At 44.8% G+C, this 19,935-nt stretch overlaps 1 protein-coding gene across 2 annotated transcripts in view; it reads right to left on the bottom strand.

Annotated features, from left to right (window-relative positions):
• Nucleotides 1-19,935, bottom strand: part of Asb18 (ankyrin repeat and SOCS box containing 18) — a 64,400-nt gene that overhangs the window by 22,524 nt on the left and 21,941 nt on the right. For both annotated transcript variants that reach the window (XM_034521818.2, XM_034521819.2), the window contains one exon: nt 17,296-17,563. In XM_034521818.2, the coding sequence (XP_034377709.1) occupies nt 17,296-17,563 (268 nt within the window). The remainder of the gene's footprint in view (nt 1-17,295; nt 17,564-19,935) is intronic.

The following is a 19,935-nucleotide window of genomic DNA, read 5'->3' as shown; positions in this document are numbered from 1 at the left end:
GGTGTGGAGAAGATCTGGGAGGAGACGGGAAAGGGGAAACCATGATCAGAACATACTGTGTGATTAAAAACCTTATTTTCAACGAAAATTAATTGATTCATTAATCCGTTAAAATACACATGCTATGTCCTTTTGAGACATGCTGCAATGTGTTTCTTGGCACAGGACATTGTAGGATTTGCTGGGCACGGGGAAGGATGGCCTGCCCTGTGGCCTCTGGCTGTTGAACAGGCCCAGAGCCTGATTCTCATTCAGTCCTCATCTGTCCTCTGAGGTGGGCTCACTCTCCCTGAGGTGTGGTGCCCAGTCAGCTTCTAGGTGTGAGCAGTAGTCTAAAGCACAGGAACGGAGGACATGACGGTGGCTCCAGCTCAATGTAGGATGCTTGAGTGTTAGTCAGTCACCATAGATACGGAGATTCCACAATGCCTGGCAAACAATGGTGCAGCAGCAGCAACAGCAACAGCAACAGCAACAGCAACAGCAACAGCAACAGCAACAGCAACAGCAACAGCAACAGCAATAGCAGCAACAAAAGAGCTACCAAGGCAAAATTCATGATCAAAACATCACCCTTTGCTGGAGATAAGGACAGACAGACATTGCATTGGAGTACTTTGTCAGTAATACTGTTTATGGGCAAGTCCTGCTGGAGGCCCGAGTCTTTGGATGTTACTCGCATCCCACCATTTCACACAGTTGCCACAGAGCCTCCCCGGACATGCAGAAGGAGCTTCACGAAAAGTACCATGTCCAGGAGGGTGGTAGGTCTTAGGAGTTGGTCAAATTGCATCATGGTTATCGCTGTTGCCCCTTCTTGAAGTGTGTGTGTGTGTGTGTGTGTGTGTGCGCGCGCGCGCGCGCGCGCGCGGTAAAAACTGGGCTGCAGGCAGAGCCCTGGGGGAAGAGTAGCAGAAACTCAAGCACTGCCTGGAAGCTGTGTGTGTACCAGCCTTCGGGGAGAGGACGGGAGAGGGAAATGTAGTCCTGTGTTAGAGAAAGGTTCCCACCCACTGGCTGATTCCTGAGCCAGCTTGGCCTAAAGGACAGGAAGCCACGCCCCCGAACCAATAGAAGAGCCGGTTCACCTTATTTCTCTGGACCTTCTGCCCAGGATCGTCTCTGGAAACTTACCACTCCACCCTGTTCATTTTCCTGTCTCCTCTGGAGATGCACAGGGGTTCACAGTAGAATAGGCTGAGGTCAGTGGACGGAGCCGTCAGGGCAGAGGGAGCAGCAAGAACCTGCTTGGCCTTTTATAGTATTATCGGCTGTCTTGGAGCAATGGCTACTGCTTCGTTAATGTTTTTTGGTTGTTTTTTTTTCTGGTATTGGGTGGTTGCAGTGGGTGGTTTGGGGGCCAACTGTACCCTAGATTGCACATGGGCCCCTGTGCCTTGGCAAATGGAGACATAATTGAGTGAAAATCCTCTCCCCCCCCTCCCGTTCCTCTCCTGATTCTAATACTCTGGATGGAGTGGAGAGCCAAAAGCAACAGAGTGAGAGGAGAGGAAGTCGGCAGGGTGGAGAGAAGCTGGTAATGAAACAAGATTAAAGACTTTTGAAGTAAGTCATGCAGGGAAACACATAGGTCCTAAGACTGCACCCGAGTGGACTTTGAGAAAAGAATCTACTTGAAGAATCAGTTCCTGATGCTAAACACACTATCTCCAGCTCCCAAGGACCACTCAGCCATTCCTGCACAGGCCAGGCGGCTGCTGGTCTGATTTCTCTCACGGTGTCTACTTTTGTCTTTCTGAGGATCTGTCATAGTTTTGCACCTGTCTTGCACCCACGTTGCTTTGTGTACAAAGTAAACGGCTCTTGTTTTTATGCGGTCATCATCAGAGGCACAGGGGACCACATTTTAAATACAGCCTTCTGTTAGTGTTCACAGGTGCTTGGGTGTCTCGACTTTCTGATTATTCTAAAGAGAACGACTGTGATCATTTATGTGATCATTCCTGCAGTTATATGTCCTCATTTTCCTTAGCTAGAGCCCTAGAAGTGGGTAACGGGCGGTTTCATATTTAATGTTATAAGAAAATGGCTGTTTCCCAAAGAAATTGTAGCGTCTCACACAACAGCCAGGGTTTTGTTTGTTTTGAATTATAATCAGCATGAAATGGAGACTATTTCATTGCGGGTTTTAAGTTGCATTTCCTTGGCAACCAGCATGCTTTATGAAGCGTCCCCCAAGGCTTTGGCATAGAGGGATGTCTTTGATTTGCCCTGGTTTCTAGGTAATAAGGCACTACCTGGGAAGTTTGCTTCTTAGTTTTGCCAACTTGACACAAACTAGAGAGAATAATCAGGGAAGGGAGAACCGCAGTTGAGAAAATCCCTCCATCAGATTGGCTTGTAAGCAAGCCTATGCGGGCATTTTCTTGTTCAGTGATTGACGTGGGAGGGCCCAGCCCACTGTGGGTGGGGCCAATCTGGGTTAGTCCCGGCTTGTGTCAGAAAGCAGGCAGAGTAAACTATGAGAGAAAGCCAATAAGCAGTGTTCCTCCTCGGCCTCTGCTTTAGTTCCTGTCTCGAATTCCTGCCTTGACTTGTTTCAGCGATGGACTGTGATCTTTAAGCTAAGTAAACCTATTTCTCCGCAGGTTGTTTTTGGTCAGCATTTTATTGCAGCAACAGAAAGCGAACAAGCTGGGCATTGGTGGCCCGCACCTCAATCCCAGCACTCGTGAGACAGAGGCAGGTGGATCTTCTCTAAGTTCGAGCCAGCCTGGTCTACAGAGTAAGTTCTAGAACAACCAGGGTTACACGGAGAACCCTTGCCTCATAAACAAAAACAAAACCCAAAACAAACAAACAAAACCAAAAAACCAAACCCAAACCAACCAACCAAATAAACAAAAACAACCCCCCCAAACAGAAACCAAAAAACCCAACCCCCAAAACCCAAACCAAAAACCAAAACCACCACCAACAAAAATCTAACAACTACAAAAAAAAAAAAACCCACAACACAACAAAACAAACAAACAAAACCCAAGACAAACAAATACAGGGAGAAGCAGAAAACTGAGGACCTCTGCCTGTTGAGGAGGAGCAGCTCAGGCTGAGCCTGTGGTGGAACAGGATTGGATACTGATGCTGGCGATGAGTGGGTTACTTTGGGACACAGGCAGGATCTGGAGAGGTGATCTTTCAGGACTGCCTGCACACCGCTTGTTTGCCTCTGGGTCCTGGCTCTGCCAGTGTCCTTGTGTGTCACCATGCTGGCACAGCATTGCTCCCTCTGTGCTTCAGTTTCCTAATCTTTAGACTGGGGGTGGTCATGTCTTTCAGGGCCACAAGGGTGAGTACACAGGAACGACAGAGATCTCCAAACAGCAAGTCACCAAGTGGGGCACCCTGAGCCTATTTTCTTGAATATTCCTAAGATGTCTTACATTTATGTTGACTGAGACTTCCTTCCTGTCTACATGATGGGAACAGAGGCGGGCTGCTTACTGGATTCCGTACTGGTGCCCACAAACTGTGGGCGAGGCCTCTGCCGCTGGGTGGAGGCTGTTGGTGTTGGAGTTAGGAGTCTGAACCTGAACCATTGTCCCTGCTGAAGTCTTACACATAGCAGCTTTGCTTGCCTGTTATTAAGCTTTAGAGAAAGCAGGGCAGCTGCTCCTCCATATGTGTAGGTCCCACAGCCACAGACTGAAGCAATTATGGATTGCAAATATTTGAATAACAATTATACCTGTCCCGCGCATGTGCAGATCTTCTCTGTCCTGTGCATGTGCAGATTTCCCCCTCTCCATCGTCTCTAAACAATACACCACACTAATGGTTTACATAACACTTGCATTGCGTTAGACATTCTAAGAATCTGGAGGTGATTTACAATATCCTGGAAGATGTACGTGGCTTCCATTAAAAGTTGAGGCCTTTCCATACATCAGACTTTATTTAGCATCTTTGGATTCTGGGTACCATGGATATCCTGGCACTAACCCTGCATAGATACCGAGGGATGCCTGCATGCCATTTCCCTCTGCTCAGATAGTCTCACCTGCCGGGCTAGAATTTGGAGCAGAATTGCCTCATGATTTCCTTCAATGGGTCCAATTCTGACGTATGAATTATCTTCCACTTAGTACTGGCACACCTGGAACAAAAAAAGTGAGCCAGTGTGCTTCTTATTAATATATTTCGCGGAGAAAGAAAGTCCTCTTGACTTTGCTTCAATCAAGGTGGGGCCAAGGACAAGAATCAGGCACTCTAGAAACCATTGATGGTTTTAATCGCTGAGAGTTAAAAAAAAAAAAGTGGATAGGGTCGGGGGCAGGGTGTGGGGAACTCTAATAACAAACAGGACAATGCTGGCACGCAGCCTGCAAGGTGGGAAACAGAGGAACTTTACTGAAACTTTTCTTTTTTGGAAAAAAAAAAGTCTCTTCAAACAGCCACTAGATTAAAGGTCTCATGTCCCCTTTCGTGTGCTGAATCCCGAATTCTGAAGCTTGCTGCTCTGAAGGAAGCCAGATAATTTTTTTCTTTTTAAATCTCAAGAACTCAGAGACTCAAAGGTTTTCAAGTCCTGTGCCCATGGAGAATTGCTGACTGACAGGGGATGAGGCAGAGCTAGGTCCCTCGGTATGAGGACCATTGTCAGAAGACCGAGGAAACCATGGCTCTCTATGTGGGTCATCGACCTTCTCGCTCCTGTGAGGTAAAAAAAAAACATTAAGGATGACCTAAAATTGACTATGTATTAAAGATCCCAGAGAAAGTAGCTCTTTCTTGTCAAAGTGACAATGTTTATACTCCTTGAAGCCAGACCTCCTCAGAGTCCTGCCTTTAGAAGGACTCTTTGGAGCAGAAAAGCCTGGTTGCACCCTCAAGTCTCTTCTGACATCTATTAACTTTTTATCTTTTAAGATAGTGGGCTATGTTATTGTAGAGGTGTTCAGTGGAATCGCCAGCGTTTTCAGCTTCATCATTATGACATCGGAGGGGTTCTAAGTCAGCTGTTTTCATAGTCCTGTCTGAAATTCTGCTTTATTGATTATTTAACTTAAACTACCTTGCCCATGCCCCCTGGAAAGGGTCTAAATGATACCAAACTCCGAGGTTAAATGGCCAAAAGGAAAGGATCACAGAGAGAAATGGAAGAGAAAATGAAGGGAAGGAAGCAAGAGGAAGGTGGAGGGGGTGTGGGTGGGGGAAGGGATCTTAACTAACACCATCCAGTCCTGGGTCATGTTCAGAGCTCTTAGAAAACAATGCCATACACCTTCGTGGTGCTTAAAACCACCCAGAGCCAGGAAGCTAGCTAGTTTCTGTCTAGGGCATAAGTTGTGCAGTGCTACTGGTTGGCACCAGATCTCCACATCTTAAGATCTAAATACAATGCTGGGCAGTGGTGCCACACGCCTTTAATCCCAGCACTTGGGAGGCAGAGACAGGTGGATTTCTGAGTTCAAGGCCAGCCTGGTCTACAGAGTGAGTTCCAGGACAGCCTGGGCTACACAGAGAAATCCTGTCTCAAAAACAAAAACAAAAAACCCCCAAAACAACAACAACAACAACAACAACAACAACAACAACAACAATAACAACAAAGATCTAAATACAAACTGTTGGCTTATCATAAGGGACCCTGTCAGGACTCACAGTAGTTTGTGTTCTGAGTAGGTCCTGCATTCTCAGTTCTTAGTAAAAGGCAATAATTAATGAAGCATAAAAGAAACTTTTTAACAACTATTTCATATTCATAGGAGAGTTGTAGAGGCAGGGCCAAGAGCTCACAGAATTTCTTTATCCAGCTCTTCCTCAAGTTAAGGTCTCGTGTTATTATGGAATATGTGTCACCATTAGGAAACTAACATTGGTACACTCTGATGGACTAACGGTAATGAAAGAGATGACTGAATTTGGCTCTCCCATATCATACCCATGTGATGACTGAATTTGGCTCTTCCACCTCTTATCTGTGTTCTGTGCCAGGATCCAATCCAGGGTACCATGCTGCATTTGAATTCTCTAACTTTAATTCTGAATAAGACACAAGTAAATAATATGGGGAGGTATGGGGTATGCACATTAAATAGTATTGAACAGCTTAGAGTTTCCACTAGAACATGCTATACTTGGAAATTTTGTTCTTGACAAAAACAGAAAAATTCCGGCAACCAAGAAGTCGCAGATGGCCAACAAACTTATAGAGTAAAGGAGGATCATGCCCCCCCCCCCCAATTAAATGGAAATAATGAAATAGTGTTTCAATCTCCACAAATAACTCTAGCAATTATTGAGCTGGTGGGAAGACCTGAATGTAGGTAGAACCATCGAGTAAATGTGAATGTAAAATGAGGGTGTGAGTGGAACCAAGAGAAGAACAAAGAGCAACCCATCCCGCCTCCAGTGGGTTGAGTAGTTCTCCTTCCACCACACTCCTGCTGCCATGAGGTTCTGCCTTACCTCAGACCCAAATGACTGCGAACCAAAAGCCTTTGTCACTCTCAGCCCAAATGAATCTTCCTGCCCTAAGTTGTTTATGTCAGATGTTCGTCACAGTGATGGAAGGTCTATGAAATCATAGTTGTCAACACATTTCTAAATTTGTCAAGTGCATCTTATCAATTGCTTAAACCGAGTGACAGAAACTCCTAACTATGGACAAGAGGGTGTTGGCTTTCTTGTTGAGAAAATGCAGGTTATAAGACAGTGGTTTTATGTTGTGTCTAATATGCAGGTAAAAAAAGAAGGAGAAGCAGAGCGGAGGGGAGGGAAGAAGAGAGAAGAGTGTGAGGGAGTGAGAAAGGAGAGAGACAAAGTCGTTGGCTCAGAATTCCTTACCAGCAAAGATGCCTTTCAAACACTCAAAAGAAATAACTATTTTTCAAACAGCAAATGATGAGAGCACTCACCAGCAGCAGACTCTCCTCAGAAGAACCACTGAGGAAAGTCTTTGAAGCAGAAGGAAAATAATAACAGAAAAAATCCTGGATTCCCACAGAACAATGAAAAGAAAGGCTACCATAAGCAGAAGTGAAATCTTTTTTTTTGTATTATTTCAACATATTTAGCAGATAATTGACTGCTAAATGATAATAGCAATGCATCATGGGATTTAAATGTATAAGTAAAGTGTACAATACCCATAGCCAGAGAATGAGAAGAGATAAATGGATATATACTGTCATATGATTTTTGTAGTATGCATTAATTGAGGTCAAACTGAAATAAGGCAATGTACAGGGTAAAACTCAAAAGGAATCACTACAATAACACAACCAAAATTGTATATATTATAGTATGCCAAAATGAATATAAAATGAAGAATACTTAGGAGAGAAGGCAGAAGAAGAAGATACAGAGAATAAAGAAAGAATGAGTTTAAAATTTAATTTGAGCTTAACTAGACAAAAATTACATTAAATGTAAATGATACAAATGCCAAATTAAAAGGAAGAGGTTTGGGGGACTATAAAAAAAATACAAGATCCACTTATAATCTGCCTATAAGAAACTCACTTAAGGGCTGGAGAGATGGCTCAGAGGCTCAGAGGTTAAGAGCTCTGACTGCTCTTCCAGTGGACCAGAGTTCAATTCCCAGTAACCACATGGTGGCTCACAACCATCTGTAATGGGATCTGAAGCCCTCTTCTGGTGTGTCTGAAGACAGTGACAATGTACTCACATATATAAAATAAAAAAATCTTAAAAAAAAAAAAAAAAGAAACTCTGCCAGGCAATGGTGGTACATGCCTTTAATCCCAGCACTTGGGAGGCAGAGGCAGGTAGATTTCTGAGTTCGAGGCCAGCCTGGTCTATAGAGTGAGTTCCAGGACAGCCAGGGCTATACAGAGAAACCCTGTCTCTAAAAACCAAACCAAACAAACAAAACAACCAACCAACAACAACAACAAAGACCAAAACAAACAAACAAACAAACAAACAAACAAACAAACAAAAACCCTCACTTAAAACAGAGTATTCGCCGGGCGGTGGTGGCGCACGCCTTTAGTCCCAGCACTTGGGAGGCAGAGGCAGGTAGATTTCTGAGTTCGAGGCCAGCCTGGTCTACCGAGTGAGTTCCAGGACAGCCAAGGCTATACAGAGAAACCCTGTCTCGAAAAACCAAAAAAAAAAAAAAAAAAACCCAGAGTATTCAGGTGACAGAGGCAAGTGGATCTCTGAGTTTAAATCCAGCCTAGTCTACATATTAAGGTTCCAGGACAGCCAGGACTACATAGAGAGAGATCCTATCTCAAAAACAAAACAAAAACAAAACTTCATAAACTGGGTATCACAGGTTGCATATGTACATTATCTCAGCACTTGGGAGATGGAAGCAAAAGAATCAGAAGTTCAAGCTTACGCTTAGCTACATAATTAATCTGAGGCCAGCCAGGATATGTGAGACTCTGAGAACAAACAAACAGTTAAAATTGAAGGCTGGTTCAAACCCGTAGCAAACATCTATCTTAATATTTCCTTTATTCTCTCTCTTGACCATGGATGAGACCTTAGGTTTGTGTCTAGCAAATACTCTATGGAACAAGTTACAGGAGGTTTTTTTGTCTTGTTTTGTTTTGTTTTGTTTCGTTTCTCCCCCCCCCCCATAGGTCAAGAACATTGCTACTTCTATCTTGCTAGCAGACTTTGTTGTTCTTCCAGCCTGTATACTTTGAAATAAAAGTTGCCATACTAGAAAGAACTGTGTATCAAAGGTTATGGTTTGAATGAGTATGTATCTCCAAGATTCACCTTAAATTCAATCCTCAATGGAAAAGTGTGATGAGGAAATGGATGAATTTAGGAAGTAATTAGGTCTTAAGCTTTCCGTGGTCACAGATGCAAGTAGTGCTTATAAAAGGCCTGGTGGGAAGTGAGTTCATCGCTTCTGTATCTTCTGCCTCTTATGCACATAAATATGCAACCATAAAGTTCAATACTGGAAGCAGAGAGAGCCCTCCCCAGATCTGCATCTGCTGGTACTTCCATCTTGGACTTCCCAGCCTCCGAAATGGGGGAAAAACTGTGTGACTTGGAAACTACCCAACCTAAGGCATTTTGTCATAGCAGCAGGAATAGATTAGGCAATAAGGAACTGAATTCATCCGCAGCCAATGAAGAATGGAGACTTTCAACTCCGCAGTCCTTAAGGAATTGAATTCTGCCAGTAACTGCATGGGCTTTTGTGTCACTTACAAGGTAGTCTCTTGAGAAGCCTAAAAGCAGAAAACCCAACTGAGCTGTGGTTGAACCCCTGACTCACAGAAGTTGTGGCATAATAAAATGGGGTTTCAAAAAGTCAGTTTTAATTTTCTGTGTACATGTGAGTACCTGCACGAATGTCTTTGTAGCACATTTAATCCTGGTGCCTATGGAGGTGAGAAGGAGGAATTGGGTCCTCTGGAACTGAAATTAAAGATAGTTATGAGTCACTATGTGGGTGCTGTAAACTGAATGATGTGTCTCTGGAGGAGCAGCCAGTGTTCTTAACAGCTGAGCCATCTCTCCAGCCTTTAAATGTGCTGTTTTAAGTCTGTGCTAATTTGTTACACAGTAATAATAGAACAGATGAGACAGAAATGCTAATACTAGCCAGGACAGCCATATTGCTATCAGACTAGCTATTTTAAATTATTATTTTTCTTATAGTAACATTTTTATTAATTAAAATTAAGAATTAATTTAATTCAAATGTAATGATACCATTCCCCTTTCCTTTCTTTCATCCAGTCCCTCACATGTACTCACTTCTGTGCAGTCTCTCAAATTTAAATTCAATGTTCTCTTTTTATTTAATTGTTGTTATACACAGACAGACAGACAGACAGACAGACAGAGTAGTAAATATATAAATACAACCTACTCACTTTGGTATTGGATAATCAATTGGGAGGATCATCCTTAGGGAAGATTTTTTTTTTCTGTTCTCAGCTTTCTAAAGTAGCGATTCTAATATCAGACAACATATATTATAGCCCAAAATGATCACTAAAGATTAAGAATACCATTTCACTGGGGCTGGAAAGATGGCTTTCTGGTTAAGAGCCCTGGTTCTTCTTTCAGGGGACCTGTGTTAAGTTCCCCCTACCCACATGGTGGCTCACAGCCATCTGTGACTTCAGGACCTCGGACATCCCCAATGCCCTTTTCTGGCCTCTATGTGCATTGCATACACGTAGTACACAGGCACATATCCAAGCAGACAGTAACCACACACAGAGAGTTTAACACCCTCTTCAATGACTCGACTAGGGTGAAGAAAGTGAACTAAGTACTCAGAAGTTTCAGTGGGCCTAGGGAAATTTACGTGGTTGACTTTCCTAGAACACTGACTCACACAACTGCCAAATACAGATTAAAATACATGAGGGCATTTACCAAGAGAGACATATTTTGGATTATAAAATGAGTCTCAACAAATTTATAAGTCATGCAAAGTAAAATTTCCAAACCCCTTTGATTAAGTTGGGTGGTAGAGGCAAGAGGATCTTTGCCTCTTTCATGAATGAGGGAGGGTCAATGAGATCAGAAGGGAAACTGATGGGGGTGGGACACACCCCAACATCATGAATGAGAGAGGTAATACAACAATTCACAGCCAGTATAAAAATAAGAGTCAACCTCATGGCAGCACAGTAGACCACTTGCTGAAAGAAACAAACCTCTATGAAAACTTGTTTAGAAAGAGAAATAACCTATCTCCATTTAGGAAACAACTTGAGTTTATTGTTAGAAACCTCTCACCAAGAAAAAGCCACACCCAAATCGCTCTGGCGGCGAACTGCGCCGAATACTCGGCACAATCTAAGATCTTCTTAAAAATAGAAGGAGAACGAGGAGTGATTGGTTCTCACATGATTACTGACATTATAGCACTGAATGTCCATATCGGACAAAGATGGCGTGAGACACTAATAAACTGATATCTCTTATAAAAAAGTGTAGGTATTTAAAAATATTACAGCAAATGAAAACCAAGTATCCACCCATCTATCTGTTCATCCATCTATCCATCTATCCATCTGTCTATTTGAATATAATAATCCATGAGTAAGTTAATCACAGAAATGCAAGGTTGGTTATTCTGTCTCTCAGTGTTAAGAGACAAAGCAAGGGTCACATGATCAGTTCCACACATATAAAAACTATGGTCAGGTGTTGATAGCACACATCTTTAATCCCAGCACTCAGGAGGCAGAGGCAGGTGGATCTCTGAGTTCAAGACAAGTCTGCTCTACAGAGCAAGTTCCAGGATGGCCAAGGCTATGCAGAGAAACCATGTCTCAAAAAAAAAAAAAAAAAAAAAAAAAGCAATTTTTTTTTCAAATAAAACTCAATGTTCATATACAGTATATGTCCATATATAATATAATACAAACTCTCAGTGACCTAAGAGTGCTCCATCTTTGGAAAAGGTGACTTACAAGAACGTCTTAATGCTGAAAGACACTGAATGCTGTGCTTTAAGACAAGGGACAAGAAAATAGACTCTTGAGCTCTTTTCTTCCGAATTATGTCAGAGGGTCCAATCAAGAAGACGAGCATCAGCATGAGCATTCAGATTGCAAAGGAAGCAAAGCTGAGTTTGTTTGCAGATGACGTAGCTAATTGCCTGCACAGGAACCCTATGGAATTTACAAAGTCTTTAGAGACAACAGTGAGTCCATTGAGGCAGAAGGCTGCACCCTCTCTGTACAGAGAATAAAATAATAAAATAAAAAAAAATAAAAATTTCAGGTGGCAGCTACACAAAATCAGAAATTGGAATTGGAATTGGAAAATGCTTTCTACAGTGGCATCCAAACTATAAAATGTTAATACCTGGCCATAGTTGTGTTCTAGGTTCCTTTCTACTGCCGAGATAAAACACTCTAACCAAAACAAGGAAGGTCAGGAAAGGGTTAATTTGGCTTATATTTCCAGTCACAGTCCTCCATGGAGGGAAGACAGGGGAGGATTTCAAGAAAGAATTTGAAGCAGAAACTGTGAAGGGATGCTGTTTGCTGCCTCACTCAGGGTCATGCTTGGCTGACTTTCTCATGGGGACCAGGACCACTTGCCTAGGAATGATGCCGCCCATAGTAGACTGCCCTCCACCCCCCTCCCCCCGCATCAATTAATGGTCAAGATAGTCATCTACAGACATGCCTGTGAGACTTTGTGTAGTCCCTCAATTGAGAGTTCCTTCGCAGGTGACTCTAGGCTGTGTCAAGGTGACAGTTAAAAGGCAGTGGACATGGGGGGCATTTGTGATCAGCTCTCAAATAGCTGAGGCAGGAAGATCATGAATTTGAAGTCAGCTTGAGCTATACAGCAATACGCTCTCAAGCCAACCAACAAACGTGTCTGTGTGTGTGTGTGTGTGTGTGTACATATGAATCAGGAATAAATCTTATACAATATTTGCAAACCCCATGCACAGAAAATTACAAATCACAGTTGAGAGAAATAAGAGAGGATCTAAATAAACAGAAGAGTGAATTGTATTCATACATTGGAAACCAAAACCTAAAGATTTCTTTATGATGTCTACTTTCTCCAAACTGATGTGTGTGTTCATAGCAGCTCTGGTCAAAGCCCAGCAGACATTGCGTAGAAGTTGACCAACTGAACCAAAAATTCAAATGACATGCAAATGAGTTACACTGGCCAAAACAACTCTGAAAATAATGTTTGAGGGCTTTGTCTTTTTATTTTTTTTAAGTTGAAATTTTATGCACATTGGTGTTCTGCCTCCATGTCTGTCTGTGTGAGGGTGTCAGATCTCCTGGAACTAGAATTACAGACAGTTGTGAGGTGCCATATGAGTGCTGGGAATTGGACCTGTCTTTTTTTGGAAGAGCAGCCAGGGCTCTTCACCATTGAGCCATCTCTCCAGGCCCCTGAGAACTTACTCTTAAGTTCTGCTACACAGTTATAACAGTCAAGGCAATGTTGTATTGGTGGGAAAACAGATGACTAGATCCTTAAGGTTGGCTCTTCCACTTTGGCCATCTTGTGTTAACCACACTATCTGTTTGACTGACCTCTGAGACAGAGTCCTAGTAGAACATCCTTCTGTGTTCTTGAATCCTTAGAAGGAGTCACCACAAGGCCACTTGCCCCCTGGTGGCAGCCATGGGGCTGGTTCCTATCCCTTTTCTCGGTTCTGAGGAGGCTTCTTTCCTCACTCCCTCAGATCAGCGCTATAGACAGAAGCTGCTCAGGGGATGGGAAGCTTAGATGTGGTTGCTTGCAGTGAGATATCCTTCCATTCACATGGATGTCAGCCACCTCTTTGGTCTGGGATATGAGACGAAGACTGTGAGAAGTTGCCATGGCAGTTCTTCCTCTCAGTGTTTATGTAACAAATTGGCTCATTGTGTTGTGACCAGTTAAACCAGCAAGACTGTGTCTTATCTTGTGTATACTTGGCAAGAGAGTCTAGAAATGATACCAGATAGGAACGAACACTTGATTTGTATGTGTGTGTGTGATTTTCTAGAGGCCAGAGGTCTCTCTCTCTCTCTCTCTCTCTCTCTCTCTCTCTCTCTCTCTCTCTCTCTTTCTCTCTCTGTATCTGAGACAGAGTTTCTCTGTGTAGCCCTGTCTGTTCTGGAACTTTGCAAAACAGACTGGCTGGAACTCAGAGTTCCTCCTGCCTCTGCCTCCTGAGTGCTGGGATTAAGGGTGTGTGCCACCGTTGCCTGGTTCCCCACCTCCTTTTTTGAACAGGGGTTCTTATTGTGCCAGGAGCCCACTGAATAAGTGAGGCTGGTTGGCCAGCGAGCACTAGGGATACATATGCCTTTGCCTCCCCAGTACCAGGATTATAAGTGCATGTTGGAACATTTGGAGTAAAGAAAGGAAAAGAAATTACATAATTATATTAATTAAAAAAATAAAAGAAATAATTAAGGAAAATAAGTGCATGCCATGATGCTTGGCTTTTAAATATGAGCACTGTTGATCAGCACCATCTACTCAGTCTTGAGTAATTGATTTTTGAGCAATTTGCAAAGGCAAGGGAGTGGGTAAAGGAAGGGGTTTTGACACCAGCAAGTTTAATCCGCTCCTAAAGCAGTATTTCACACCACAGCATATCACACAGCATGAGAAAGGACTGATCTATGGGCTGTACACAGCAATATGGGTGTGCCTCAGAGTAAATGTGTTGAGGAAAAGAAGCCAGTTGGAAAAGCAAAGTCACAAAACAAACTAGTGACTTTGATTGCTCCTCACAACCTATTAAGAAAAGAACTCAAGATGGGTTAGGTTTCTTCTTCTTTCTTCTTCTTCTTCTTCTTCTTCTTCTTCTTCTTCTTCTTCTTCTTCTTCTTCTTCTTCTTCTTCTTCTTCTTCTTCTTCTTCTCCTCCTTCTCCTTCTCCTTCTCCTTCTCCTTCTCCTTCTCCTTCTCCTTCTCCTTCTCCTCCTCCTCCTCCTCCTCCTCCTCCTCCTCCTCCTCCTCCTCCTCCTCCTTCTCCATCAGCTCAGTCTTGGCTATGACAGCAGTTAACAGTGCCATGATGCAGCTCTCTTCACATAGTGCAAATTTCTGGGGGAATCTACAAATTGAACTGTGATTTGTTTGTTTGTTTGTTTGTTTGTTTGTTTTCCAGACAGGGTTTCTCTGTGTAGCACTGGCTGTCCTGGAGCTCACAGAGATCTACCTGCCTCTGTCTCCTGAGTGCTGGGATTAAAGGTATGTACCATTCCTAGAGGTAGCAAAAGAGTTTGGTTCCCTGGGACTTAGATCAGAAACAGAGGACCATTGTGAGTTCACTGCAGCAGAAATGGATCTAACTTACCTTAGGCTGATATCAAAGGGCCAGTACACCCCTGCAGCCAGGCTCTGAGTGCAGAACCTCACACCATTAGCAGGCTTTTGTCTAGTCAGTTTCTGGAGAAACTGCCGGACAAAGTAAGTGTCTGAGGTTGCCTTGGTCGCAAAGTTACAACTCAAGGTGGTTGCAATCTGGGCAAAATGAATCCCTACAGGTTTTAATGTAGGATTGTAAGATTTAAGTCTGTAGGTGAAACATAGAAAACCTCTGTAGACTTGGGTCAGGTGAAGAAATTCTAGATGAAACAGCCCAACACATACCCCGAATGGGTAGATTTGGCAAATTAAACCGTATCAAAAGGAAAAGCTTCTATTCCTCATAGATACTGTTAAGAGAAGAAAACAGAAGACGAAGCCTTGGAGATGGTAGTTGTTAATGTCACAGATGATGAGGGCCTTGTAGCTTCAATATATAAAGAAATCTTGAGGTTTTAATATGAAAACAACTGAATTTAACATCTGAGCAAAGGATCTGAACAGATAGCTCACCTGAGAAGATACACCATGGCAGATGAGTATGGATTAAATACCTGTGAATAAGTTCAGAATAATTGGGAAATAATATTGTCCGGGTCATGCAGGCTGAAGCTACATTGTTTTGCTTCCCTGTGACTGTCTGCATGTTCTCGACTCAAATGCCATGTGGCTAAAGGGAATGCAAATGGTAGTATAACTTTGGAAACCAGAGTGGTGGTAATTTAGAAGTTTCCTTCTGAATCTCATCAGACTGGCTAGTTATTGTGGCTGTAGGTTTATCCAAAAGTAATAAAGGTTTATAAAAAGGGCACAATGCTCAGGGGTATTTGATTTGCAACAACCCCAAACTGGAAACAACCAAATGTCTTTCACTGTCTGTCTGTCTGTCTGTCTGTCTGTCTATCCATCGATCACAGTAACTAGGATTGAACTCACAAATGCTAGTGAAGTGCCCTACCCTGAGCTACATCCCTTCAGATGTTCAAATATCTTTCTTTCAGATAGGAACGGATAAAACACACTGTCGTGTACCCACACCATGGAATACTACTTAGCGCGAAAAGGGAAGGAACTATGGGATACCCACGACAACGTGGATGTATCCCAGAAGAATTATGTTGAGAACAAGAAAGTAGAAAGCATATTTTTGTTGTTAACGTTTTGTTTGTTCGTTGATTTGTTTGTTTGAGACAGGGTTCTTTTGTGTAGCCCTGGCTGCCCTGGAACTCACTCTGTAGAGCAGGATGGCCTCCAAGTCAAGACTTCTGCCTGTCTCTGTCTCCTGAGTGCTGAGATTAAAGGTGTGAGCCACCACTGCCCGCGGATGGTACATTCTATTTAATAAGAGATTTTAGAACCTTTTGGACTTTTAAAACACGTGCGACTTACTAATGTCCCTCATAGGGTGGGGCCTCTGCTTTGAAAATACTGCTGGAGCTTCTGAGGCCTCTCAGCCACCACCACTCCGGACCTGGCGCCTGCATCCCTGCCTGCTTGCTGCTCAGGCTTCCAAGGGGCAGAAGACCCTGGTAACTTTGGGCAGGTGGGGAGCAGCGGACCCCAGTAAGCTCCAAGTGTGAGATAGGGTGATTTTATGTTATCGCTACTACAGAGAACGCAGTCAAACAATTATAAAGCAGGAGTAGGGGCTAGAACCTTCGAAACGAAATGTTGAGATGATACAACTCTGGCAGAAAAAACGCCAACCGCAGCACCAAGGTCGCTGGGGCCCCTTTGATCCTCTCCACCCCAGGCAGCGCGACCCGGGCGGGTGGAGTCCTTGCAGGCCTCGGAAGCTCCCGCCCGAGAAGCTAACCGTTTATGTCACACTGTGACAATTATTCTGCATAAAATTATCATTAAAAACCCTAATTTTTCAGCCTCCAACCCCGCCAGTGGCCTTTTAGCATTCTTCAGCGCCTCGTCTACAGGCCGTGATCAGAGGCTCATTACCGCGGCGTGGCGCCCCGCGCGCTCGCAATCAAGCGCTAATTAACCCGCCCGGGGCCGCGCCGGCGGGGCGGGGTCGGGGAGGGTCCAGCGGCCGGTAGTGTTGACGGTCTGGGGACTAGGGTCAGACCTCAGACTGAAAGATCCCAGCCTGGGCCTGTGACTCAGGATCACTGACCTGGAATTAGGGTCAGAATCTCAAGCCTGGGGACTAGGATCGGGGTCTCTTTATGTGTGGAGTAGACTTAGAGTCCTGGGACTGGAGACTAGGGACAGATGAATGTCTGGCTTGAGGACTAAAGTTACAATTCCAGGTTTGGGGATGAGAACACATAGATCCTGCCCTGGGGACCAGATTCAGGAAACCTTCCGTTTGGGGGCTAGGGATAGACAGGTACCCAGCCTGGGAAGTGGGGTCAGGGCTCCTACATGAGTCAGTGGCCTGGGAAAGGAGTAACCATGGACCCGGGTCCGGAATCACGTGGCCAAAGGCCAGACTTGAGTCTAGGCCTGAGACCCCCCCCCCCCCAATCTGGGTCCCTGGACCAGTACGCGATGTGGGGGCGCGTCTTACCCAATCGAGGCGGGTGTGCGGCATAGGTGCAGGGGTGCCAGGCCCTCCGAGTTGAGCAGATCTGGGTCTGCTCCATGCTGCAGTAGCAGGCGGGCGCAAGCGGTATGGCTCCCGAGACAGGCCTCGTGTAGGGCACCACGACCTCCGGGGCTGGCATCGGGATCGGCTTTGCAACTGAGCAGATGTCTCACGCAGGACTCGTGGCCGTGGGCAGCAGCGATGCACAACGGGGTAGTGAGCTCCCGCTTGTACGCCAGGGTCCAAAGGCCTGGGAGGGGAGGGGACAGGTATAAAGTGAATGGGGCAAGCTGTTTGCTGAGGCTGGAGGGTGAAACCACATCTTAAAGCTACGAACCAGGAGCATGTGTGCAAGAGTCACTTGGAAGTCTAGTTAGAGATGAATACCCAGACAGAGAACAGAAAGACACGGAGGAAAAGATAGGCTCCGTAGAGAAAGAAGAGAAAGAAGAGGCTGAGAGTGCTACACTGGCGATAGGTCCCATTTCCCAAGTGCTGGGATTAAAGGTGTGCGCCACCACTGCCCGGGACTGAAAATCTTGTAAATTAGAGTTAAAGGCCAGGAGGAATAATGGACAGGATAGGGTGTGTGTGTGTATGCATGCATGCATGCATGTATGCATATATGTATAGAATCCCAGTGCAGAAGGGATCTCTTATAGGCTCTGGATTGGGGGTGATTGAAAGGAGTGGGCTGTGGAATTTTCCAGGGTCTGACCTTTGTCACCTACCTTTTCATCATTTAAAAAAAGCAAACAGACACATCAAACCCCCTTAAGGAGAAAAGGACAGGGAAGAAGTTGAGTGTTTTTGGAAGTGACTATTATAGAAGGTGGCTTTCATGGTCAACACAATTCTGCTGTGTGTGCACGCGTGTGTGCATGTGTGTGTGTGTGTGTGTGTGTGTGCGTGCATGTGTGTGTGTTGCTCTTTCTTGATGCATGAATGAGCAGATGCTATGTGTGACTTCTCTGAACACTGCTTTCATGAAGCAGGGGCTAGGTTGTTAGTGGTCAGGAGCACCGGTATGGGGGGAGGGTGTCCCCGTGAATACCATCAAGGGACAGGTAGCACATGGCAAGAGGGCTTTCTGTAATGATGGAAGGATCGATAAGGTGGCTGTAATGAGCTGCCCAGGAGACCCTTTTTTGAGGCCAACCTCCTTCTTGGGACTCATGCTGGGCTGTTTTGAAAGCCCACACTCATTAATTACCTACCTGTGTGTGGCAGAGAATCCCAGCCTGCTGCTTGTCCCAAAGGCTCTGCCTGGAGCTAGTTGTTTTCTCAGTGGGCAAAGTCAGGGGAGTGATTGTCACCACTGGTTAAAGGGACAGTACTCAGAGGCTCAGGGATTGGGGACGACGGTGGGGGGTGGGGGTGGGGGGTGGGGTGGGAGGTGTGTGTGTCAGCCTGGGTTTGGACTCTCTTTTCTAGGGGAGACAGTCTGATTACAGGGATGGGGTGGCTCTCTTCCTCCTGAGGAGAGTGGCCCTCTGCCTTTCTCAGGGACCATTCTGGACCCCTACTTTGGTGCATTTCCCAAGATAACAGAGTCTGCTTACTTGTCCAGAGTCTTCAAAGTTCCCAGCCTACTCTCCTGCCTCCTCCCAACCCCAGTTCTGTATGCCCACCCTGATGAGCCAAGACTTCCTAGGTCCTGGGCCAATCAGGGGCTTTCATGCCAGCAAGAAAACTTAACTTTGGCCGGGCAGTGGTGGCGCATGCCTGTAATCCCAGCACTTGGGAGGCAGAGGCAGGAGGATTTCTGAGTTCGAGGCCAGCCTGGTCTATTGTTCTGCAGAGTGAGTTCCAGAACAGCCAGGGAGAAACCCTGTCTCGACAAAAAACCAATAAAAAAGAAAGAAAGAAAGAAAGAAAGAAAGAAAGAAAGAAAGAAAGAAAGAAAGAAAGAAAACAACTTCTGGGTTGGGGAGATCTCTCAGTTGGCAAAGCATTCACTATGAAAATACAAGGACTTGGGTTTGATCTCCAGAGTCCACATACAAAATCCAGGTATGGTGATCCATGCTTACAATCCCCAATGCTGGGGAGATGCTTACAATCCCCAGGCAGGAAGAGGCCCACTGATTGGCCAGCCTAGCCTAGCTGACAAGCCTCAGGCTCCTGAGAGATTCTGTCTCAAGAGTCAGTGTTCCTAGGGGCTGTTTTTGCTCTGGGGAGTCAGGTGGCTGGGCAAAAAATACCACTGTATCCAGCTAGCCCTGAGCCCCTGCCACCCTGGTCCTCACTGAGCTTGGGCTGTACTAACTGGATTACTGCCATTTCCCTGATCCTCAGCTATCAGCACATTCTAATGTCCTGCCCTGCAGATGTGTTCTGGAAAGACAGTGGAGCATAAGGATCAAAAGTCTATGGGGCGGGGGGTTAGGGACTAGATTTTGACGAGATTAAAAAAGATGGGTTATACTAACATCCTGGGGTTTGCCATTTGAGCACATGTGAGTCCCGGGTTGGGTAGCATGTGATTTAAAAACTAAATATGCCTTAGCATTCAAGCAGCTGACATTCTTGATCTGGGACAGGTGAAGGAGGGATGCCCAGATATGTTTCACTAGGAGGTGCCAGACCCATAGGACTGACACCTTACAGCTAGCAGGCTTC

The sequence above is a fragment of the Arvicanthis niloticus genome, chromosome 17 (assembly GCF_011762505.2).
Source record: "Arvicanthis niloticus isolate mArvNil1 chromosome 17, mArvNil1.pat.X, whole genome shotgun sequence".
Lineage (NCBI taxonomy): Eukaryota > Metazoa > Chordata > Mammalia > Rodentia > Muridae > Arvicanthis > Arvicanthis niloticus.
Note: the sequence above shows the minus strand (reverse complement) of the source record. Positions and strands in the feature narration are given on the sequence as shown.